Source organism: Hemiscyllium ocellatum, chromosome 2 (assembly GCF_020745735.1).
Source record: "Hemiscyllium ocellatum isolate sHemOce1 chromosome 2, sHemOce1.pat.X.cur, whole genome shotgun sequence".
Lineage (NCBI taxonomy): Eukaryota > Metazoa > Chordata > Chondrichthyes > Orectolobiformes > Hemiscylliidae > Hemiscyllium > Hemiscyllium ocellatum.
The window spans coordinates 84,520,932-84,544,562 of NC_083402.1; the positions used below are offsets into that span (position 1 = coordinate 84,520,932).

Consider the following 23,631-nt stretch of genomic DNA (forward strand, 5'->3'; position numbering starts at 1 on the left):
CCTCCTGAGTGTAACAGTATAGTCCTCAGAGACATTAGATCAGGAACACTAAACTGAGAGTCACATGCTTCTTATATTATGGTGTTGCGCATTTGATCTAGAAATGTCTTTCTCCCAAAACAGTGAGAGGGCAAAAAGGTGGCTGCTATGATGCAAGGTAAATAAGCACAGATGTGCCTACTATACCAAATATAACACCTCTTACTGGGTTGCTGTAATCTTTTATATTCACCCTATTCTGTACATATGCTGAATTTATTCAGATCAGAGTGAAGCTCCTTCCCCAACAACATAGCATGTTTCAACTTAAGCTCAGGGGAGCATTTCACACTGTAAATGGTGTGATTTTTCCCCCCCCCCATTTTTCAGCCTTGCTGTGTTGGACCATATGAACTGAGGACTGGATAGGGATTGCCCAACTGCATTCCACCCAAGATAAAGGGCCTTTCTGTCTCCTGGCTGTTAAGAATCCTATGAAAGTAAAAGACGAGTATCTAAGCTGCACCTTCAGTTCAAAGCTTTCAGTTTTTATATCATTGCAGTCTAACATCATGGCTATTATGGGGATTGCTATGTCATTAATTTAACTGTTTTCAAATGTCTACTGATGTGTAATTAACTTTTATCCATACTTAGGTTGTTACCTCCATTACTATATATTTAAGCACATGTCTGAGTACATTTGGAGTTAATATGTATTGGCAATTTTAAAGGATTATGTATTATTTCTTTGTATTCATATTTAGGATAGTGATGGAGAGAAGAGTGATGATAACTTGGTGGTGGATGTCTCCAATGAGGTTTGTTGTGGTTTGTTTTAAAAATGTTGGATGTAGTCATTTGTTTTATGTTGACAGTTAACGTGGACTTCCTGTTTATATTGGACTACTTTTTCTTGGCTCACTGTTCTTTCCATCAAGTACTGTTTTAAGCTTCTCAAATCTAATTTAAATGGCTATCAAAATAAAAAAGTGACATGCCTCTAAATATAATGGAAAATATGGTTATTGGAAATGCTTTATTGCATTTCAAAGCAATTTTGAATACTAGATACAACACTACACAAATGTATATGTGTTGTTTGTGTTTATCTGCAAATATGAAGTAAACGTGCATACCAGGGAATGATTAGGGGACAGAGATATGATATATACGACTAGATAAAAATATCATTCAAAATGAAGCTAGAATACTGGCTGAAGTGGTCATATCTGAGATATAATGATATCAATATTCTTTATACAAGAAGTGACACATTATCTGTGAAGAGCATCAGACCAGGATTGAAGGAAATAAGGTCAAATAAGTATCCTGAAATGGCTTGATAACATTTTTAGAATCAGGAAAATGTTCCATGGAACCTTTCTCCTGGAGAAGTGAACAGGGTAGTATTCATATTATTGTAAATGGTTCATGATCAACAAAAGAAACAGAGCAGCTATCATTTATATTTTCCACTCATTAAAAACCACCCAACTGCACCCCTGCCTCAACTTAACTATTTTGTTTCCTCTTAGATCTGAATATTCAAAGGGTCTCTAAACCGGTCTTCCAACTTGTACCCTCTGTATGCTTGAGCTCATTGAAAACTCTAATGCCTGTATTGTGATGGTACTATGCCTTTAAGAAAGATTTGTTCTGTACTGTTTCTCTTGCAGAGAGGTGTTGCCACAGTGGTTGCGGAATGTCTACTTCACAAGCAGTTGGTAAATAGCTTTGAGCTCCCTGGAGTGTTTTTTTTTCTAAATTAGACAAAAGTAGCATGAGTGGATAGAGTCAGGCTCACACAGTCCTGAGTTTTAATTTGGTTTTCAGTTAGGGTTTGGAGTTGGCCATTGGAGCTGATAGATATAGCTTTCTCTGCTGCAGCAAAAAGTTTGAGTTCTGTCTTTGCTGCTAGATTGTTTCTTTCAGTATTTCTTTGACCTGGACTGGAAAGGAGATAGCACATGAGAAAAATCTGTTTTGCTGAATTTGCCTTTGCCAAGGGTGTGTTTGTGATAGTATATTGGAATGGATTTTTTATTAATTTGTGGGATGAGGGTGCTGCTGGCTAGGTCATTTATTGCCCATCCAAGGGGGCTGTTATGAGTCAATCATATTATTCTGGGTTTGGAGTGATTTGTAGGCCAGACCAACTAAGGATGGCAGTTTCCTTCCCTGAAGGACATCAATGAACCAGATGGCTTTTTTTCCCAAACCCAGGTCTCTAGAACATTACCTGGGTTTCTGAATTAAGAATCCAATGACAATACCACTAGGCCATCACACATCATTATCTGCACCAAATCTCATTCACCCATCATCCCTACGTGCCAATCATCCCTTCAATGCCAATAACTTAGTCATTTTCATTGCCCTTCTCAATCTCTGAGCGGAATCTTTCAGTCCCATCAAGAGCATTTAGAAGGGCAGGCATGGAAATTTAATAGATGGGAGGCAGACATTCAGTTTTCTGAAGTGCCATGGGAGTCTCTATACTGCTCCTATTCTATCTGTGCAGTGGCACATCTGTCACCCTATGAGGAGATGGGGCGCCTTGAGAGAGGTCAAGATCCCTTTACAACCCCCTGACCTCTGCCCTTACCTAGTCAGTAAGTGTATGCGTCCATGTTCCAAAAAATGAAGTAGAAGTTCCTATGCATTCCAGACAGATACTGATTATTCTGCTGGACCTGACTCACTCCAGAATCTGCCGTCAAGGTAGACATGTGCTCTCATACTGGAGTCATGACATCGACTCAGTCCCTGTTTCCAACCTGCTATTGACCTCTGACACCTCTGCTAGATGTTTTGCTGCCTGCCTGTGCAGCTGTGTTATGCTCAGCAGGGGCTTGTTGCCCACCAGAATGTGACCCTGGGCTTGAGGAGCTGAAAGTCTTTGCACAAATGGAGACTGTGATACAACACCTTGACAGTACATCCTTCAAGGCTTGCAACTTTTCCTCTGCAGAGATATAGTTCACATGATGTATAGACATGGGGCAAGGGGCTGAGACCTTTTCTTTTGGATATGGGATCTGGAGGACTGCAGTGAAAAGTGCAAATATTTGTTAAGAAAATAAGCTCAAAGGACTGCGGATGCTGGAAATCCAAAAAAACGCCCAGTGTCAAGTGTTGAGAGAAAACAACCAAGTGCTGCCAGACTTGCTGTGTTTCTCCAACAAGATTTGTTAGTAGTGTGTGCTGCTATCTCAACCCAAGGTTTCATGTGCACTGACAGGAAGAAATTGGAGGCTATCTCAATAAACGCCTGCAAAGATCCAGACTTCTCTTCAACACCAGTATACACTCCTGTTCTCCTGCCAGCTCAACAACTGGCTTCTCAGAGTGGGTCTGGAGCACTTGTTGTGCATAATCTTCTCCTGCAGAAGGATGGAAGCATTGGCATGGATACATGAACACAGTGCCAACATTGCTGGAAACAAGTAGTGCTGTTAATCTGCAGAGCTGTGATTTTCCTTGTGGGTTACTATTAAAAAGTATGGACTAAGGGGGAAGTTCTGGTGCTAGAAAAGCACAGCAGGTCAGGCGGCATCTGAGGAGCAGGAGAATCGACGTTTCGGGCATAAGCCCTTCAGGTGACTCAGTGTTGGCAAAGAATGAGAATTGATTACAAAAATAATTGTGAAGCAGATAAAGCCTCAATTTAACATTTTTTTTCCAAAAAGCAGATTTTTAGCATTTCTGAAACGTAACTCTCTCAATAATGAACTAGATTATGTTCCCGCTTGCATTGATGTTTTAGCCAGAATGTTTTGATTCTTGCCAAAGCAGATTTAATCCTACGACTGTTTCATTCATCATTCATTCATCTACAAGTGCGCTATTAGCCATTAGTTCAGGGTCTGCTGGCAATTCATGCTGAGCTGTCTTGTTGTTAGTTTTTGCCAGTGTTGCTTTGCGATTGCGTTCCACTCTTGGGGGAGGGTTCCAAGTTGACCTCAGCTGGAATAAGAATTAAACCCAGATTATTGGCATTATTCTGAACCAAATATTAGCCTGTCAGCCATCTGGATTACCAGGCTTTGTCTCCAGTTAGCCATCTGAATTACCAGGCCTTGTCTCCAGTCAGCCATCTGAATTACCAGGCCTTGACTCCAGTTAGCCATCTGGATTACCAGGCCTTGTCTCCAGTCAGCCATCTGAATTACCAGGCCTGGTGTTCAGTCGGCCATCTGGATTACCAGGCCTTGTCTCCAGTCATTAAACATAAATGGAATATTGCTCATTGACAACCTTCCTTAATCATTGCAATGCAATTTAAAATCCTACCAATAAACTGGCTGAACTGGTTAAGACGTGTGCACCAGAGGTAGTTGCCTCTCTAGCCAACACTAGAATGTGCTTGGTAATGTAGGGGCCTAGCCATTCCTATTCTCATAAAAAAACCTAATCATTGCTTTAGTGTTGAAGTAGTCAATGGACAACCAAAAATACAACCTCACTAATAACCTACTCAGTTACAACCAGTTTGGCTTCTGCCAAAACCATTTGATTTCAACCTTTATCCAAGTGTCAAACTTGTAAAATGAAAACAGCTTCCTCAATGTCAAGACAACCACCAATTGAACATGGCAACAAAATGCTCGAGGAAAGCTGGGGCGAATGAAGGTTATAAATGAAATACTTTCCTCTGGTTAGAATCTTATTCCTTGACTTGAACAGATGAAGTGTAGAGTCAAAACATTGTAACCACAGACCATGACTACTGTGGTTCTTCGGTGAAATGATTTTTGGTTTAACGATCTTTAAATACTTCATTAATGAAGTTCCCTTCATCATAAGATCAACTGTGTAGTTCTGTGTTCAATGCATTTCATCAAATTCTACAGTTATATCAGACAGATTCTTATAGAGGTCTGAGCAACATGGTCCGTAGTGAGGTTTGTGGCAGAATTGGGCGAGAAATCTGGTGAGGCCCACCTCAAAATCAGAAAGATCTCGGTCCATCTTTAAAGATTTTTGCAAGCGGCATGCTGAGATTTTTGCTAGGCAGTAGCTGGTTGCTTATTGATGATGATGATTACTTATTAATATCTTGTTGATGGCTCATTTGCCTCATTAACGTTCAGGCTTTCTATCTTACCAAATTCGCCAAACAAGCTAAGTGTAAAGAAATGTTAAGTGGAAGCAAGTGTGGGTACCTAGTGAATTCAGCAGCTGCTTGCTCCGAAGATATTTGGTACATGGACATTTGCACCCAGCATGTGTGAGCCTCTCAGAAATAAGAGGATAGGTAATAGGAAGTTAAAAAATATGTGATCTCATACTTCCAATTCCTCCACCTCTACCGCAACTGCTGCCAGGATGAAGAATTCTATTTGGAGACATTCCTAATATCCTTCTATTTCAAGGACCGCAATTTCCCCTCTCCCATGATTAATAATGCCCTCAACCACATCTCCTCCATTTCCCACATCTCTGCCCTCAAATCCCCTCCCCCAACTACAATAAGGATAGAGTTCCCCCGTCCCCACATACCACCCCACCAAACTCCAAATCCAACGTATCATCCACTGTTTTTCGCCACCTGCAGTCAGAGCCCATCACCAAAAAGAGATTTCCTTCCCCACCCCTACCTGCTTTCCATAGGGAGCCGTTCACTCCGTGACTCCCTCGTAAGTTTCATACTCCCCACCAACTTCACATCCGGACCTTTCCCTGCAATCGCAAGAAATGCAACACCTGCCCCTACACCTCCCCTCTCACCTCCATCCGAGGTCCCAAACAATCATTCCAAATCTAGCAGAGATTCACCTGCATCTCTTCTAAGCTGATCTATTGCATCCTTTGCTCCCGATGCCTGTTCTACACTGCAGAGACCAAGCGCAGACTCGGGGACTAGTTTGTGGAGCATCTGCACTCTATACGCTCCAATCAACACCACCTTCCGGTTGCCAGCCATTTCAATTCCCACTCCCTCTCCCTTGGCAACATGTCTATTCTGAGCCTCCTCCACTGACAAAATGAGGCCACACACAAATTGGAGGAACAACACTTTACATTTCGCATTGGGAGCTTACGACGCAGTGTCCTCAACGTAGAGTTCACCAGCTTCAAAACCATCCCACCCCCAACTTCAACCCACATCCAGCCCTCCCTCTCCACCCCGCCTTCTTGACCTGACCTAATCTGTCTATCTTCCCTCTCCCCCATCTGCTCCACCCTTCCCACTGACCAATCACAATAATCCCCTATCCTGCATCCACCTGTCACCACCCCACCTATCTTTCCCACGTCCATGTATCACTAAACCACATGCCCTTTCCCATCTCACACCCTCTCTCTATTTCTTTCTGAGCTCCCATCCTCCTCCCTAGCCCTAATGAAGGGTCATGACCCAAAACATTGACTTCCTGGCTCCTTCGATCCTGTTTGACCTGCTGTTCTCTTCCCGCTCCCCTCTGTTTTGGAAGTTAGCTGGTCTCATGACCTACTTTACATGCCCCGTATTGAAAATGCACCAAGTGGGGCATATAATATTCAGCCAATCAAGGAGAAATCAATATGACATTTCCAGTATTACTCACTTCTAAATGCAATGGATTTTTAAAAAAATCCCTCCTGCCTTGCTATTATAATTTGTATAGTGAATTTCATGGTTGCATGTGTGCAATATTTTCTTCAGATATTGTGCTGCTGTGCAATTAAATACAGTTCTGTATTAATTCTTAGTACGGATTTTTTACTTTCATTCATGGAGCTTAACCAATTTAATGTGTTTTTACCTCACATTTGTTGCAAAGTTTGTGTCTATTTAGTAAGGTGTTATATGGGTGGTTTATATTATAACTTGTTGCTTGTAAGTACAACCTTGTCTTTTGTTCCTGCTTTGTAATGCTACTAATTTAAAAATTATGTTCCTATTTTCAGGATCCCACCTCACCACGAGGTAGCCCACCACACTCGCCACGGGAAAATGGCTTGGATAAATCTCGCCTATTAAAAAAGGATGCACCTATAAGTCCAGCTTCTATTGCTTCCTCCAGTAGTACTCCTTCCTCAAAGTCCAAAGAAATTGGTCTTGTGAGTATAGTTAATACAAGTGAACCCTTGAGATGGAAATTTTCAGTGCTAGTTCGGTAAAAGTATTTTTCACTCCTGTCCTCTTTCCCCTACTCTGGAGATTGTCTTTAAGTACTGCTATTGAAAATGGAACCTAGTGACAAAATCTAGTGATCATAATTTTTCAGCAGGATAACTATGAGTGAATTTTAGAGTCATAGAGTCACAGAGATGTACAGCATCAAAACAGACCCTTTGGTCCAACCTGTCCATGCCAACCAGATATCCCAACCCAATCTAGCCCCATCTGCCAGCACCCAGGCCATATCCCTCCAAACCCTTCTTATTCATATACCTATCCAAATGCCTCTTAAATGTTGCAATTTTACCAGCCTCCACCACATCCTCTGGCAACTCATTCCATAAATGTACCACCTTCTGTGTGAAAAAGTTGCCCCGTAGGTCTCTTTTTTATCTTTCCTCTCTCACCCTAAACCCTTGCCCTCTAGTTGTGGACTCCCCGACCCCAGGGAAAAGACTTTGCCTATATACCCTATCTATGCCCCTCATAATTTTGTAAACCTCTATAAGGTCACCCCTCAGACTCCTCCGCTCCAGGGAAAACAACCCCAACCCTGTTCAGCCTCTCCCTGTAGCTCAAATCCTCCAACCCTGGCAACATCCTTGTAAATCTTTTCTGAACCCTTTCAACTTTCACAACATCTTTCCGATAGGAAGGAAACCAGAATTAATTAGAAATCAAATATATAATGCCTGACAAAATGCTGTAAATCTGAACCAGGGAGAAAATATCCTGGATTCCCAGGTCACTCACTATCCATAAAAAGGAAAGGCTGATATTTTGGCTGTAGATCCTTCTTCATGGTGAAATAACATAGTTGTGGGTATGTTCGCTGAGCTGGGAAGTTGATTTGCAGACGTTTCATCCCCTGTCTAGGTGACATCTTCGGTGCTTTGGAGTTCCTGTGAAGCGCTGCTGTGCTGTCATTTCTGGATGTGATAGTAGAAAGAATACAGAACAGTGAATGCACCTCAAAAGTGCATAGAAAAGCCACACACGGACCAGATGCTGAACAACAACAGCAAACACACACAAGAGAAGTTGTATTAGATCCCTGTACGAAAGGGCTACCACACACTGCAGCACTCCTGATCTACAAAGGGAAGAAGAAGAAGATCTCCACAGAGTCTTCACCAAGAACGGATACCCCAACAATTTCATCCACATATGCCTAACAGACAGACATTGCAATGAGGACATGCCATGACCCAACACACTGGCCACGCGAACACATATAAAAAACATATGAGAACTAACAGCCAACCTTCTTTGATGACTGGGATCCATGACAACCAATAAACCGAAAGCCACACTCAGACAACATCTCACCAGGACAAAAGATCGTATACTCATCATGTTCAAGGCTAACATGATATACAAGATTCCATGCAAAGACCACACCAAAGCACTATGTGTGACAAACAGGCAGACAGCTAGCAATCCACATCCACAAACACCAACTAGCCACTAAATGCTCTGACCAGCTGTCCCGAGTAGCTCTACATAGAGATGACAAGGACTACAAATTCGACTGGGTAAACACAGCGACCATAGGACAAAGTAAACAGAGAACAGGCAGAGGATTTCTCAAAGCATGGCATTAATCCACAGACCCCATCAACAAGCACATAAACCTAGATCCAATATACCGGTCACAACAATGAACTACCAGATCTGGCAACCGGAAACAGCAGCAACTGAACTAAATAAATTGCAGAAGACACATTACAGCAGCACTTTACAGGAGGTTCCACAGCACTGAAGATGTCACCTAGGCAGGGGACGAAACGTCTGCAAATCAACTTTCCAGCTTGGCAAACATACCCACAACCATGGCAACCGACACCCAAGCTATAAATCTTTACGTAAACCTTGATCATGATGAAATATCAAAACAACTTGAAAGCCTGTGATTAATTGTTTAGACTGTGATGGGAGATTACATGTCACTCACCAATTTGCTTGTTTCATGGCACTATTTCAGCAAAGGGCTATTTTCTTGAAGATGGGATGGGTGGGGGAACAAGGCTACCAAGCAATGTGTAACTGACTCAACTTAAAGATCTACACGTGCCCAATGTTTGAGGCTGACTGGGGGTTTCAAGGCAGCTTTCAGGTCCCCAGACATAGTGAGGAATGAGACAGCTTCCTGAAGCTGACTTCCCAGAGACAGCCAGAGGTCTAGTGCTGCAGGCAACCTTAAAGGCCTTCTGTATCTTCCAGCTTCCTGCAGGCTGCCTCGAGAGGGGCATCACCTATAAGGGGATCTACCTCCACTGATGCCATTTTTAAATTTCAAACCGAGAAAAGCTGGAGAGCAGAAGCAGAGACTTCCATTTTGATTGCTTTTTCCCTCCATTGTTATCCTTTAGCCACTAATTGGCCTATTTGAAGAAATCCAGGTATGTGACTGTGTCCCATTTAAGACAAGCTGATTCTCCCATGTGAGTCTGGCTTTGATATTCTGAAACTTACAGGCAAAGTTCTGTCCTAGGACTCTTCACTTATACCATATCTGTATTTTGGTCAGGTTAAAACATATTTAAACTCAGCTTTTTACAAAAAAAAATTGATTTTTGATAAGGTTAATTTAACATGTTTCTCAATTGCAGTGATTTATTTTAATTGTTGATGATACTGGTAAAACTTTACATTGGTTATTGACTATAACTCTTATCAGTACAATTCTAATATGCAGTAAATTAATCTTTGCAGTATCAATTTGTAGTTGCAGTATTGACAAAGCAGTTTTCTGTTTACTAACAGAATGAGAAATCAACTACTCCAGTATCAAAGTCGAACACTCCAACTCCACGATCAGATGCTCCTACTCCAGGAAGTAATTCCACCCCAGGATTGAGGCCAGTCCCTGGTAAACCACCAGGAATTGATCCATTAGGTAGCTAAATGGTTGACAATAAGCAGTTATTTTGTACAGTTTTCTAATCTTATCTTTGATGTTGGCATGAATTCCTGTTTTATTGTAGCAGGAATCCATTTTCGATTTCTTGCATTCGTAGTTGCAAAGAAAATCATCATATTACAATTCTTACATAGAAAAGCTCTTAAAGGAATCTAACCACAAAATGTAACATTATATGCACTTTGTTTTTTTTTCACCTCTGGATTGCACAACTTTCACAATAAAATGTGCAGCTGAAATAAACTAAAAGCACTGGCAGGTATTTGGAACTTACAGTCACTGATAACAGACTTTGGTCATTTACAGGTTTGAGGACTCCCATGGCAGTACCATGCCCTTATCCTGCTCCTTTTGGCATAGTGCCCCATGCTGGTATGAATGGAGATCTGACAAGCCCAGGGGCATATGCAGGTTTACATAATATCTCCCCCCAGATGAGTGCAGCAGCAGCTGCTGCAGCAGCGGCAGCTGCCTATGGCCGATCTCCAGTGGTGAGTGAATCGAGCAGGCTTTTAACCTTGAATTGACTAAAATTTTTTTTGCTGTCAATAAGATGACTGCTGATTTGAATGAATTTAAGCCAGAGAAACAGTTCAATATGTGACTATAGATACAATTGTCACAACTAAGAAAAGGCAAATACACTTGACGATTGAGGCATTTTGAACAAATGGGATTAATGCATCCCGTCATGGTGGGGAACATGGCAGTCAGACCCACTTAAGATCCCGCTGTGGCAGAGTCTTCCCCAATTACATCGCTGGCATAAGGAGTTGGAGTGGAATTCCCACCTGTCAGCATTGGAATGCCAATCAGGTTCATTAATGAGCTAATTAATACTCATTATCTTTGAAATCCCTGCAATTTAATGGTGTCCCAGGAATTAAATGGGAGCCTCAAAGCTTAGCTGCTCCTCCTAAAGGCTGCCAAGCAAGCCCTGTCAGATTTTCCAACAGCCTACCAGGAGGGCTCTCTCATAATTAAAGTCCTATGCCTGATTGAGAAACAAAGCATCAGGAGTGGGGGCCATTGAAAGCCACCCCTTCCTTGCCTCTGAACCTTTTGACCTCACCTGTCTCAATTTGCCCTCAAACACCACTAGCCTGCATCCCCATCCCTTCTTCACTCTGTGTTGGCCTCAGGTCACTATGTGATCCTGGATCCATGGTGGGTATGATACCTCCACTTCCACTATGGCAGGTGATGTAGGGAGCAGCCGGTCTCTGATTAGCAAGCACCACCCATCAGATGGAACCTCCTACTGCTAGGATCCCGATCTCTATGGAGAGCCTGGTTGTGGGCACATGAGGTCATTGTGTTTCACCAATCAAATTGGATCAATGGGGTTTCTTAACCATTTTCCACTAGTTCTTCAACCATTGGGGAAGACTCCATCAGTCTGACTTAAAGGGCAGCCATCCAAAATGCTTTTCTAAAAAAGAAAAACCAGGTTCACTGTTTTTAATAAGAGCAACAATTCCATTCCAATTAATTTACAACTTTAATTCTGGTGATTTTTAGGTTGGGTTTGATCCACATCACATACGTGTACCTGGGATTCCACCGAACTTAAGTGGCATCCCTGGCGGAAAACCGTAAGTCGATTATTGTCATTCTGCTTGTTAACCGGGCATGAAAAGAAAATAATTTAACTTTTTCGGAAAAAGGAGGTAAATGGAGAGAATAAAGTCATGGTGGAATTAATTTTGTCATTTGCTTTCCTCCAAGATTTTTGCATCTCACTGATATTATCAGTCTGCAAACTGATTGATTCAAACAAACAAGCCATTTCATTGTCCTTGCTATGGCAGTATCTTTGAAGTGAAACCATTGCTTGGGTTGATTTGGTGTTGATACTTTCTAAGTGTGGGAGATCCTGAAAGTGTTGCCAGCATGGTCCAAAGTTAGAACAGAAAGAACAATCTTTGCTTTGATTCCAATGAATGACATTTCTTAAAGGCATCCAGTACATTTGAAGTTGCCACTTTGATTGTTTTCAAGACTCCTGGCAGTCTCAGATGTTGTGCACTTTGAGGTGGAAATATCGTTGCACAGTCAGTACAGTTGCCAAGAGCACATGGACCATTCACTGGTTGGCTGGATTGATGCTAACTTTTCTACATTGGTCTTTCCATCACATTCAAGCCTGTTATGTAACTGACATAATTGTACTTGCTATCCATCTAATGAGGGTGGGCACCTATGCTTATCATTTGTCAGATGACTAAGCAGGAACTGATCTTCCTGAAGGAGAGCTGAGAGAACGAACTAATGGAGTTGAGGTGGTTCTAAAAAGAATCTTCAGTATCTATATTTACCATGCATATGTTATTCCAGGATGCTGTTAGAGTCATTTACTGAATCTGGCTCACCGCATTGTGGAGGGACAGCCTATCAAAGTGGGACCAGTATGTTTTGTATGCGGCATCAGAAACCTTTGGAAGACACTGCTCCAATGGAATCCACTAACTAATTGCTATTACCTAGTTAAACTCTAGCAGCACCCTGTTAACATAATGACCCTTCACGCTTACCTCTCTTGACCTTGCTTTGTTTCTTAAGTAAGTGGATTGTGTTTCTTTGGGAACAAGTTGCACATTGTTAGGCTGACAAATCCTACAAATGAATCTTCAGAGCTTGACATGTAGCCTCTTAAATAAAGTAATAATTTCTGTGCACATTAGATAATCCTCAGCACAATAAAAAAAAATCAATTCTAAGTTTAACATTTGAACAGATTATGTTAAAATTAAAATTGATTGAAGGGCATGCTGAAATATTACAGAATGTTGACGTTATTGGAAAATCTTAGTCGCAGTAACAGAAAATACTGCACTGCAAGTAGTAGTAATTTTCTAATCAACACTTTCCTTCTTTGTTAATAGTGCTTATTCATTTCATGTAAGTGCTGATGGACAAATGCAACCTGTGCCTTTTCCTCCTGATGCCCTGATTGGACCTGGAATTCCAAGACATGCTCGACAAATGAACTCTCTGAGCCATGGTGAAGTTGTGTGTGCAGTGACCATCAGCAATCCCACAAGGCATGTGTACACTGGTGGGAAAGGATGTGTGAAGGTCTGGGACATTAGTCACCCTGGAAACAAGAGCCCAGTCTCTCAACTGGACTGCCTGGTAAGAGAATCTTTAGAGAATAAGATATCTGGTGGAAGAGGAATTAAGGAATATGTGCATCACTGACACAGAAAACATGTATGTTATTCAAGAGAAGAAAATTAGTTTTACAAAGTGAAAATGTTGTTCTTTTCACAGATTGTTATGTGTGGAAATAAGGTTTAAAATCCCTGACTATTGTGTGAAATAATAATGTACAAGTACTATTGAAATTCTCTGTTGTGCTGAATTGCTTGCTTTTTAATTATTAAGACCACAAGAGAAACTGGTATCGAAACAAAAATCCAACACAGGTACATATATTTCGTATTAATGTCAACAGAAATGAAAACTAACATTTTTGTGATGTGGAGATACTAGTGTTGGACTGGGGTGGATAAAGTCAAAAGGCACAACACCAGGTCAAAGACCAACAGATTTCTTTAAAATCACAAGCTTTCAGAGCGCTGCTCCTTTGTCAGGTGACCATTTTCATGATATTGATTTTCAAGCTTTGAATTTGTGAAGACAAACTTTGTTATAAAATGTATTTTGACATTGAGGACAAACATAGATACAACAGTTGCGCCTGTGAGACTAATTCATTGTTGGTAACGTCAAGCTCCTGGCCCAAATAAAGTTGATTATCATTCTGCAAACCCTTAGATGTGTCATCAACAGCATAAAACAACTCCTGACAAAATATCCCCAAAGAATTTTGAGACATGTGGCATGATTGTAACCTCTGTACCATAATTTACATAAATAGCCCCTAAGGCAATGAAAATACTTGTATTTGGTTATCAATTGCTTGCTGCAACAAATCATTTGTCCAGAGCATGACATCTGCTGCAAACATTAATGAACCCTCGATGGAATAACCCTACCAACCTTAAGGGAACAACTGGTTTTACATGAATAATCCCTGTTAGCATTACAGTTCTGTGTCATCATGTGCCCAAGCCACTGATTTCATATTCCTAAATTTCATGACTCTCCTGCCAGAAGACCAGACCCTGCACCTTAAAACTAGCACCTTGAAGACTAATGTGGGATCCTTTTCAACTCTGTTTCCTTGGCAGACATAAATAACACCTTCTACTAATCTGTGTACATTATTATGCCAAATTAAGTTCTCTGAGTAAACTAAAGGTCAGCTTGGCAATATTGCATACTTTGTTTCCTTCCTCAATTGGTTGTTTAGTTGTAGTAATGTTGAATCTTGAGTCAGAAGGTATCAGGGCCAGTACATGGCTATGGAAGATCCACAGAACTTGTACTGAGGCCTTCTCAGATGAAGCATTAAATTATGGTTCTGCCACTACTTCCCACTCTCTCCACAATCCACCCAATGCCATTTTTTTGGAAAAGAAATAAGACCATTCCCGTCTTGCCCAGCACAGTATTTGCCCCTCAGTCAACACAACAACAACAAAAAGTGATCAATCTATATTCATTTATCTCATTGATTTTTGCGATGTTGTTAGCATCAAATTAGCCGCTGGATTTTTCCATTTTACATTGATGATTATATTCTGAAATATGCAATGAACCTTGAAACGTTTTGGGAACCTGTAAGAGGTGCTACATTTGTGAAAGTTATTTTTCTTCCAAGTGTTCAATTGTGCTGTGCTGGCCCAACTTTTTCAGCTTCTTTTACGTTAGTTGGCCTGGTTAGTGCCTTCCTAGAGCTCGCTACCTGATTATCTGGCAAATCAGAAACTAAGCTGGTTTGTGTTCAAATGTATACTTATTAGATTCAGTGGCTTTGAGTTTTCATGTTTCAAAATTCAGCTTTGCCATGTACCTTGTCAAGTTAAAGCTGAGAGGTGGACTATGCTTTTCTATCCCTTGGCCTTTTTTATAATGCTGCATGATACATTATGTTGACATTGCAAATTAAACAATTTGCACTGTGTTTTATAATAACTTGCATTTTTATTTCAATACTTGTTACTTGTTTCAACTACAGTCATCAATCTTCTCAATATTTGTAACTATGCTCAGTCAACCAAATACCTAAATTCTGTGCATCAAAGTAAATTTAACTACCAAAAGTATAGACACGCTTCTCCACTTCCACCAGTCCACTTTTTACAGTTCCTGTTTAATATCATTTTTGGAAAATTCTTCTGATTAAAATTCCCTGCATCAGTGTTCTGGGATGTGAAATAATTGATTTGGAGACACCGATGTTAGACTGGGGTGTACAAAATTAAAAATCATACAACAACAGGTTATAGTCCAGCAGGTTTAATTGGAAGCATTAGCTTAGTCACCTGATGAAGGAACAGTGCTCCGAAAATTAGTACTTCCAAATAAACCTGTTGGACTATAACTTGGTGTTGTGATTTTTAACAGTGAAATAATTAGTGATTTTCATTAAAATCCATCTACTTCACTAATGTCTATTAGTAAAGGAAAATCTGCTATCCTCACCTAGAGGTCTACATACGACTCCATCCACAGTCAGGTTGACTCTTAAATGCCCTTTGAAATAGTTTAAGCAGCCATTTAGTAACTCTCAATACCTACAAAATCTGATATAAGAAATGAAACTGGATGGGCTTTGCATTGACTAGGGTACCAGAATCCATGTTGGCACTTGCAGCCCTGTTAAGTCTTCAAAATCCTCCTTCCTGGCATCTGAAGGCTTGCTCTGCAGTAAATCAAGCAACAGCCTGACATGCACATTCTCATGAAATACTCTCCATTGTGTTGTATGGTACCATCACCATGCTGAATGAAATAAGTTAATGAATATGGTGATACTATGGGCCATTAGCAGCAACAGAATTGCATTTAACCACAATCTGTACCCTTATGGCCTGGCATTTCCACCATTTGACCATAAATATGAGCCAAGGGATCAATCCCGGGTCAGTGAAGAGATTAAGAGGTTGTACTCGGAGCAGTACCAGGCAAGGTTAAAATATCTGAACAGAGGGTACCAGTATCCTTGGGGGTGGGGGTTAACTTTGCTAATGCTTTCCAGGTGGGTTTAAACTAATTCAGCAGGGGGATGGGAACCCAAATTGTAGTTCGAGTACATACGAGTTTGAGAGTAATGAGGTCTGAAATAAGGTTTCAAGGTTGCAAGAGGGCACAGGCAAGCAAGAAGTTGGTTTGAAGTGTGTCTACTTCAGTGCCAGGAGCATCCAGAATAAGTTGAGTGAACGTGCAGCATGGATTGGTGCTTGGTACTTTGATGTTCTGGCTATTTCGGAGACATGGGTAGAGCAGGGACAGGAATGGTTGTTGCAGGTTCCAGGATTTCGATGTTTCAGTAAGAACAGAGAAGATGGTAAGAGAGGGGGTGGTGTGGCATTGTTAGTCAAGGACAGTATTACAGTTGCAGAAAGGACATTAAGGACTCGCCTACTGAGGTAGTATGGGCTGAGATTAGAAACAGGAAAGGAGAGGTCAGCCTGTTGGGAGTTTCGTATAGGTCTCCTATTACTCCCTTAGATGTAGAGGAAAGGATAGCAAAGATGATTCTCGGTAGGAGTGAGAGTGACAGGGTAATTATTATGGGGGACTTTAACTTTCCAAATATTGACTGTGTTTTTGTCCAATGTGTGCAGGAGAATGTCCTGACACAGTATGTAGATAGGCCAACAAGGGGCGAGGCCACATTAGATTTGTACTGGGTAGTGAACCTGGCCAAGTGTTAGATTTAGAGATAGGTGAGCAATTTGGTGATAGTGACCACAATTTGGTTATGTTTACTTTAGTGGTGGAAAGGGATAAGTATGTACCACAGGTCGAGAGTTATAGCTGGGGGAAAGGCAATTATAATGTGATTAGGCAAGATTTAAGATGCGTAGGATGGGAAAGGAAATTGCAGGAAATGGGCACAATTGAAATGTGGAGTTTATTCAAAGAACAGCTACTGTGTGTCCTTGTTAAGTATGTGCCAGTCAGGTAGGGAGCAAGTTGAGTGCAGAAGCCGTGGTTTACTAAGGAAGTTGAATCTCTTGAGTAAAAGAATGACTAGGGTAATATTAGGGCCAATCAAGGATAGTAGTGGGAAGTTGTGCATAGAGTCAGAGGAGATACGGGAAGTGCTAAATGAATATTTTTCATCAGTAGTCCTACTAGACAAAGACAATGTTGTTGAGGAGAATACTGAGATACAAGCTGCTAGACTAGATGGGATTGAGGTTCATAAGGAGGAAGTGTTAGCAATTCTGGAAAGTGTAAAAATAAACAAGTTCCCTGGGCTGGATGTGATTTATCCTAGGATTCTCTGGAAACCCAGGGAGGAGATTACTGAGCCTTTGGCTTGATGTTTATGTCATCATTGTCAACAGGAATAGTGCCAGAAAACTGGAGGATAGCAAATGTTGTCCCCAAGTTCAAGAAGGGAAGTAGAGACAACCCTGGTAATTATAGACCAGTGAACCTTCCTTCGGTTGTGGGTAAAGTGTTAGAAAAGGTTGTAAGAGATCAGATTTTTAATTATATGGAAAGAACGAAGTTGATTAGGGATAGTTGACACAGTTTTGTGAAGGGTAGGTCATGTCTCACAAACCTTATTGAGTTCTTTGAGAAGGTGACCAAACAGGTGGATGAGGGTAAAGTGGTTGATGTGGTGTATATGGATTTCAGGTGTTTGATAAGGTTCACCACGGTAGGGTATTGCACAAAATACGGAGGCATGGGATTGAGGGTGATTTAGTGGTTTGGATTAGAATTTGGCTAGCTGAAAGAAGACAGAGGGTGGAGGTTGATGGGAAATGTTCATCCTGGAGTTCAGTTACCAGTGGTGTACCGCAAGGATCTGTTTTGGGGCCACTGCTGTTTGTCATTTTTATAAATGACCTGGATGAGGGTATAGAAGGATGGGTTAGTAAATTTGCAGATGATACTAAAGTCAGTCGAGTTGTGGATAGTGAGGAAGGATGTTGTAGGTTACAGAGGGACATAGATAAGCTGCAGAGCTGGGCTGAGAGGTGGCAAATGGACTTTAATGTGGACAAGTGTGAGATAATTCACTTTGGAAGGAGCAACAGGAATGAAGAGTACTGGGCTAATAGTAAGATTCTTGGTAGTGTAGATGAGCAGAGAGATCTCAATGTCCATGTATATAGATCCCTGAAAGTTGCCATCCAGGTTGATAGGGTTGTTAAGAAGGCACACGGCGTGTTAGTTTTTATTGGTAGAGGGATTGAGTTTCAGAACCATGAGATCATGCTGCAGCTGTGTAAAACTCTGGTACAGCTGCACTTGGGAGTATAACATACAGTTCTGGTCACCGCATTGTAGGAAGAATGTGGAAGCTTTGGAAAAAGTTCAGAGGAGATTTCCTAGGATTGTTGCATGTTATAGAGAGAAGATCTTACAACAAAGTCTTAGGTACTTGAAGCTGTTTTCATTGGAGAGAAGAAGAAGGTGACTTAATTGAAACATATAAGGTAATCAGAAGGTTAGGTTGGGTGGACAGTGAGAGCCTTTTTCCTCGGATGGTGATGGCTAGCACAAGGGGGCATAGCTTTAAATTGAGGGGTAGTAGATGTAGGACAGATGTCAATGGTTGTTTCTTTACTCAGAGAGTAGTAGGGGTGTGGAATGCACTGCCTGCAACAGTAGTTGACTCTCCAACTTTAAGGGCATTTAAATGGTCATGGGACGAGGATGGAATAGTGTAGGTTAGATGCGTTTCAGATTGGTTTCACAGGTCGGTGCAATGTTGAGGACAATGGGCGTGTACTGTGCTGTAATGTTCTGTGTTCTAGGTGTGAGAAGATACAACTCAAGACTATTTACCTGCCAAACAGCATGAGCAGCTTGCAATTGACAAAATTGAGCAATTCCATAATAAACAGATCAGACCTAAGCTCTGCAGTTCTGCCACTTCTGGTTGTGAATGGTGGACAAATAAACAGTGTACTAGAGCAGTAGGAGGTTCGACAGATATCCACATCCTCCATGATGGGATAGTCCAGACATCAGTGCAAAACATATGACTGAACTATTTGCAACAATATTCTGCCAGAATTGCTCAGTAACATTCAAGCCAGACAAGTACTAGGCAACAGCCATTCTCCAACAGGAGTACTAAAGCACTTTGTCTTGACATGCCATTCGTGCCATCATTGAATCTGCCACGATCAGTATCCTAGGCCTTACGAATGATCAGAAACTGAATTGAACCAGTTAGAACCAAGGAGACAAACTCTGAGAATGCTGGACAAGCTCAGTGGATCTGTCAGCATCTGTGAAGAAAGGAACAGTTAATGTTTCAAGTCAGATAGGATTCTTCTTCAGAGCAGATTATAGAGGCTAGACACAAGTCAGGAGTGCTATGAGATCGACTCTACTGGCTAAATGCATGCAGTTCCAATAATGCTCCAGGATATTAGCATTGTTGAGGACAAACCAGGCAACTTGATTGGGAACTCATCTAACACTCTCAACGTACATTTCTTCTTCCACCAACATGCAGTGTCAGCAGTATGTACCATCTCCAAGGTGAAATACAACTAACACACAAAAGTCTTTCGACAGATCTTACAAACCCTCAACTCCTACCACCTGGAAGGACAAGGACAAGGGCAAAAGTGAAGGGAATTATCACCACCTGCAAGCTCTCCTCTAAAGCATGCATCACCCTATCTTGGAACTTTATCACAATGCCATCCCTGTCACTGGATCGCAATCCTGGAACTCACCCCCATCCTGCATCTCCACTCCCCCACCCCACCCTGCCCCCCCAACCCAACATCATGATGGGTGTACTTACACCCAGGATTACAGCAGATCAAGAAGGCAGCTCACCATAACCATCAAATATGGACAATAAATGCTAGCCCAGCCAGTGATGCCCACATCCTTTGAATGAATGAAAAACTATATTTTATGAATATTATAATGTTTCTCTATTAGAACCTTTGTTTTAATACAGTTCAATTGTGATGCTTTTACACATCATCCTCGAGTAGTTTTACAAATGGACTTTAATGGCTTTTAGGAAAAACTCGGGAAATTTACTGATTTGGAACTGTTTGCATTCCCTCATTCTCAAGTCCAAGATGGCAGAATGTTTACCTTAAGTGGTCCCACCTTTTCTTTAATTGCTAAAGACCTCATATATTCTGTTTGCTGTTTAATGAAGCCACTATCATTATAACTGAATTTTGTATAAGAGTGTCATTGATACAATGCGAGATTTTATGCTCCTCTGACAATGGGTTTGAAGGCAGAGATTGCTCGTCAGATCTAACATGTGCTTCCCTGCTGCCTACCCACTTATCCCTACCTCTACCACAGTTACATCACAAGAGGAGGTGTTGTCAGCAGCCCTACCAACGGGATACTTGAAGTCCCAATATCCTCATAAGGGTCTCATCCTTCTGCAGCCAGGATTTGATTGTTAATGGGAAAGGCCCCTCACTAATCAGAAAGCAGGGCAAGTTTTCTTGCATGAGCTGGTTGTGGGCAGGAGTGGTCCCTCCTTAACTGACTTGATTCCCCTGTCCCGTGATCAGATTCTACTCCCCCCGTTGCTTCTTGAACCCCAGACCTCTCCCTGGCATTCTCATCACCTTCACCACAGCTTGACCACTTGCCACTTGGCAACAATCCATGTCCTTATCTAAATCCTGGTTTTATACCACATCCCTCTATTTGAAGGCTTGGAGAGTTGCTGGACTCTGGTCGGCACCCGGTGACTTCCTGTTCTTGAAATCCTGCCTCCATCCATTATTGGTTAATTGGCCATTAAATAGTTCCTTTCACTGTGCTCCCCAGCCTCTTAGCCTGGGGAGTTCGGAAATCTAACAGCTTGTGTAATTTAGCTCATAGCTTCAGTGCCAAAAATATCAATGGGGTCAGTATTAAGAAGTGAAAGAAGATCAGCCACAGTGTTAGTCTCTCAATGTGATAATTTGGTACAATTACATTTAGTCAATCTGTTTGTACATGATATGACAAATCTCAGGTGGGACTTGAGCCCAGACCTTCTGGCTCAGAGGTGGGGACACTGCCACCATGTCACCAGAATCTCACAATTTGGTGTTCATCAGCCACAAAATATTAAATCACATAATTTAATATTAAATAAATAATTGGGAGAAAAGTAAAGACTAAATTTAATCTTGGGATTTGGTTGTTTAAATTGTATAATAGTTGCACTTCTACAAATTGCTGCACAAAAATTAATTATGTATCCCAGTCTTGGGTTTTATTTGCTGAGTATTAGATTTTGTCTGTGGCCTTACCTCTAGGGGTGGGGCCTACATACTGTGGAGTACTGCTTCTGGGTTAGAGTGAGCTGAAGGATTACGAGGCATTTTTGTGTCAGACATTGGGACTCAATGAGACAGTCAACCAGCTTGTCCTTTGTAGTGAAATCAAATCCCTAGATTTGGTGCTCTTTCTCAGACTTCCCTTTCCAGGAACATGCATAACTGCTACCTTTTTCTTTGAGCTAAACTTCTGCTCCATGTCATGTCTCACCAAAGGTGTTATGTCAATGACATGGAGATCCTGGGCTCTGACTGCAGTTTGAGGTTCAGATCTGTACCTGGTGAGGATGACCTTAAGTAAAAACCATTCAAAAATATTAATGCATTTACTTATTTTGAAGACCATATTATGCTTTACCTTTTCCATGTAAGCAATTGCTTAATGGCTTCTATTTTAACAGAACAGAGACAACTACATTCGATCATGCAAATTATTACCTGATGGTCGTACCCTGATTGTTGGTGGGGAAGCCAGCACGTTATCTATCTGGGACCTGGCAGCTCCAACTCCTCGTATAAAGGCAGAGTTGACATCCTCTGCTCCTGCCTGCTATGCTCTGGCGATCAGTCCTGACTCCAAAGTCTGTTTCTCCTGCTGTAGCGATGGTAATATTGCTGTCTGGGATCTGCACAATCAGACATTAGTCAGGTAAGAATTGATTTTCTTCCACAAAACTTCAATGCTGCTCATTATAATGTGTCTTCTGTTGTATCACCTGGCTACTAACCATTGGTAACTTGCTGTAGTTGGGCTAGTTGGATGCCACCATTCCTCCTTTCAACTATTTTACAACAAACAAATCAAACATAATTAAGACAAACAGCCCCTGTGGCACCAAATATAAGGAACATGGGGTTGAAGTGCAATCAAAATTTAGCATGACCTCCTTTAAAAAACAAAACCGGGTTGAAAATCTATATAACCATGTCTCAAAAACTTCTCAAGGCTGCAAAAAAAAACCATAGGCTTGGAATTCCTCCTTTCCGTGATTTTAAATAAATATTAATGAGTTTGCAAACTCCTACTTTGGTTGTGCCCGGTGGGGCACTGTAACAAAAACGCAATCAAACAGTCATCAGAAATTTACAGAAGGATATCAGAAACTTTTCAAAATTAAATTGAAATGCCATTTCAGAGATGGTGCACTTTCTTCCTTCTAATTATCAGTGGTAGAGCACAAAAGGGTCTTATCAAGAAATGACACTTCTCTCAACTAATGAGGTATTATTTTTGCATGTTAACCATACATACAATGTTGTCATGAAACATTTAGCCTAGCTAGCTAAAGACCCTCCAAATTCACAAATTAAAAAAATTAACCTGCTTTAAACTAACTTATTAAGGATTAACACACCTCAGTTGGTAGCAGTAGAAACCTTGAGTATGTAGGTTATGGATTCAAGCTTCACCACAAATTGTGATTTAGGGCAGGCTTTAAGTTCTCCAACATTGGACGTGCTGTTTTCTAAAACATCAACTGCTCAGATGAGTCAGAAAGATTTCATTACATGATTTTGAAATAGGAAAGGAATTCCCCAATGTCCTGCTGAACCTTACTCCTTCATCCAACACAAGTAAATCAAATTATCTGATGCATGGATTCAGTTAATATTTTTGGGATCCTGTATGAATGTTTTCTTTTATTTATTCGTGGGATGTTACCATCACTGTCCAGCCAGCATTTATTGCCCATCTCTGTGTTGCCCTTGAGAAGTGAGGTACTGTCTTGAACTGCTGCAGTCCATGTGCTATCAGTGGACCCATAATCTGTTTGGGAGGGAATTCCAGGATTTTTACCTGGCATCAGTGAAGGAATGGGGATATCTTTCCAAGTCAGGGTGATGTATGGTTTTGACGGGAATTTGCAGGTGGTGGTATTCCCATATATCTGCTGCACTTGTCCTTCTATATGGTATACTTGTGGGATTAAAAGGTGCTGTATGTGTGAAGACAGGACTTTATCTCCACAATGACTGCAGAGGTTGCTCTTGCCAGTACTGTCATGGACATACACATCTGCAGCAAGTGCATTTGTGAGGATGAGGTCATGTATGTTTTTCCCTCTTGTTGGTTCCCTCACCACCTGTCACAGACCCAGTATAGCAGTTAAAACCTTTAGGACTGGACCAGTTCAGTAAGTAGTGGTACTGCCGAGCTGTTCTTTATGGTGGACATTGCAATCTCCCACTCTGAATGCATTCTGCACCATTGTCATCCTCAGTGCTTCCTCCAAGTCTGTTCAACATGGAGTAAT

The 23,631-nt window shown here is 41.3% G+C and overlaps 1 protein-coding gene across 1 annotated transcript in view; it reads left to right on the plus strand.

Annotated features, from left to right (window-relative positions):
* LOC132828169 (transducin-like enhancer protein 4) overlaps positions 1-23,631 on the plus strand; it is a 206,342-nt gene that overhangs the window by 173,985 nt on the left and 8,726 nt on the right. Inside the window, exons 10-16 of the mRNA XM_060845101.1 lie at positions 747-800; positions 6,877-7,029; positions 9,857-9,989; positions 10,320-10,504; positions 11,535-11,608; positions 12,899-13,148; positions 21,778-22,025. Coding sequence (XP_060701084.1) covers positions 747-800; positions 6,877-7,029; positions 9,857-9,989; positions 10,320-10,504; positions 11,535-11,608; positions 12,899-13,148; positions 21,778-22,025 — 1,097 coding nt within the window. The remainder of the gene's footprint in view (positions 1-746; positions 801-6,876; positions 7,030-9,856; positions 9,990-10,319; positions 10,505-11,534; positions 11,609-12,898; positions 13,149-21,777; positions 22,026-23,631) is intronic.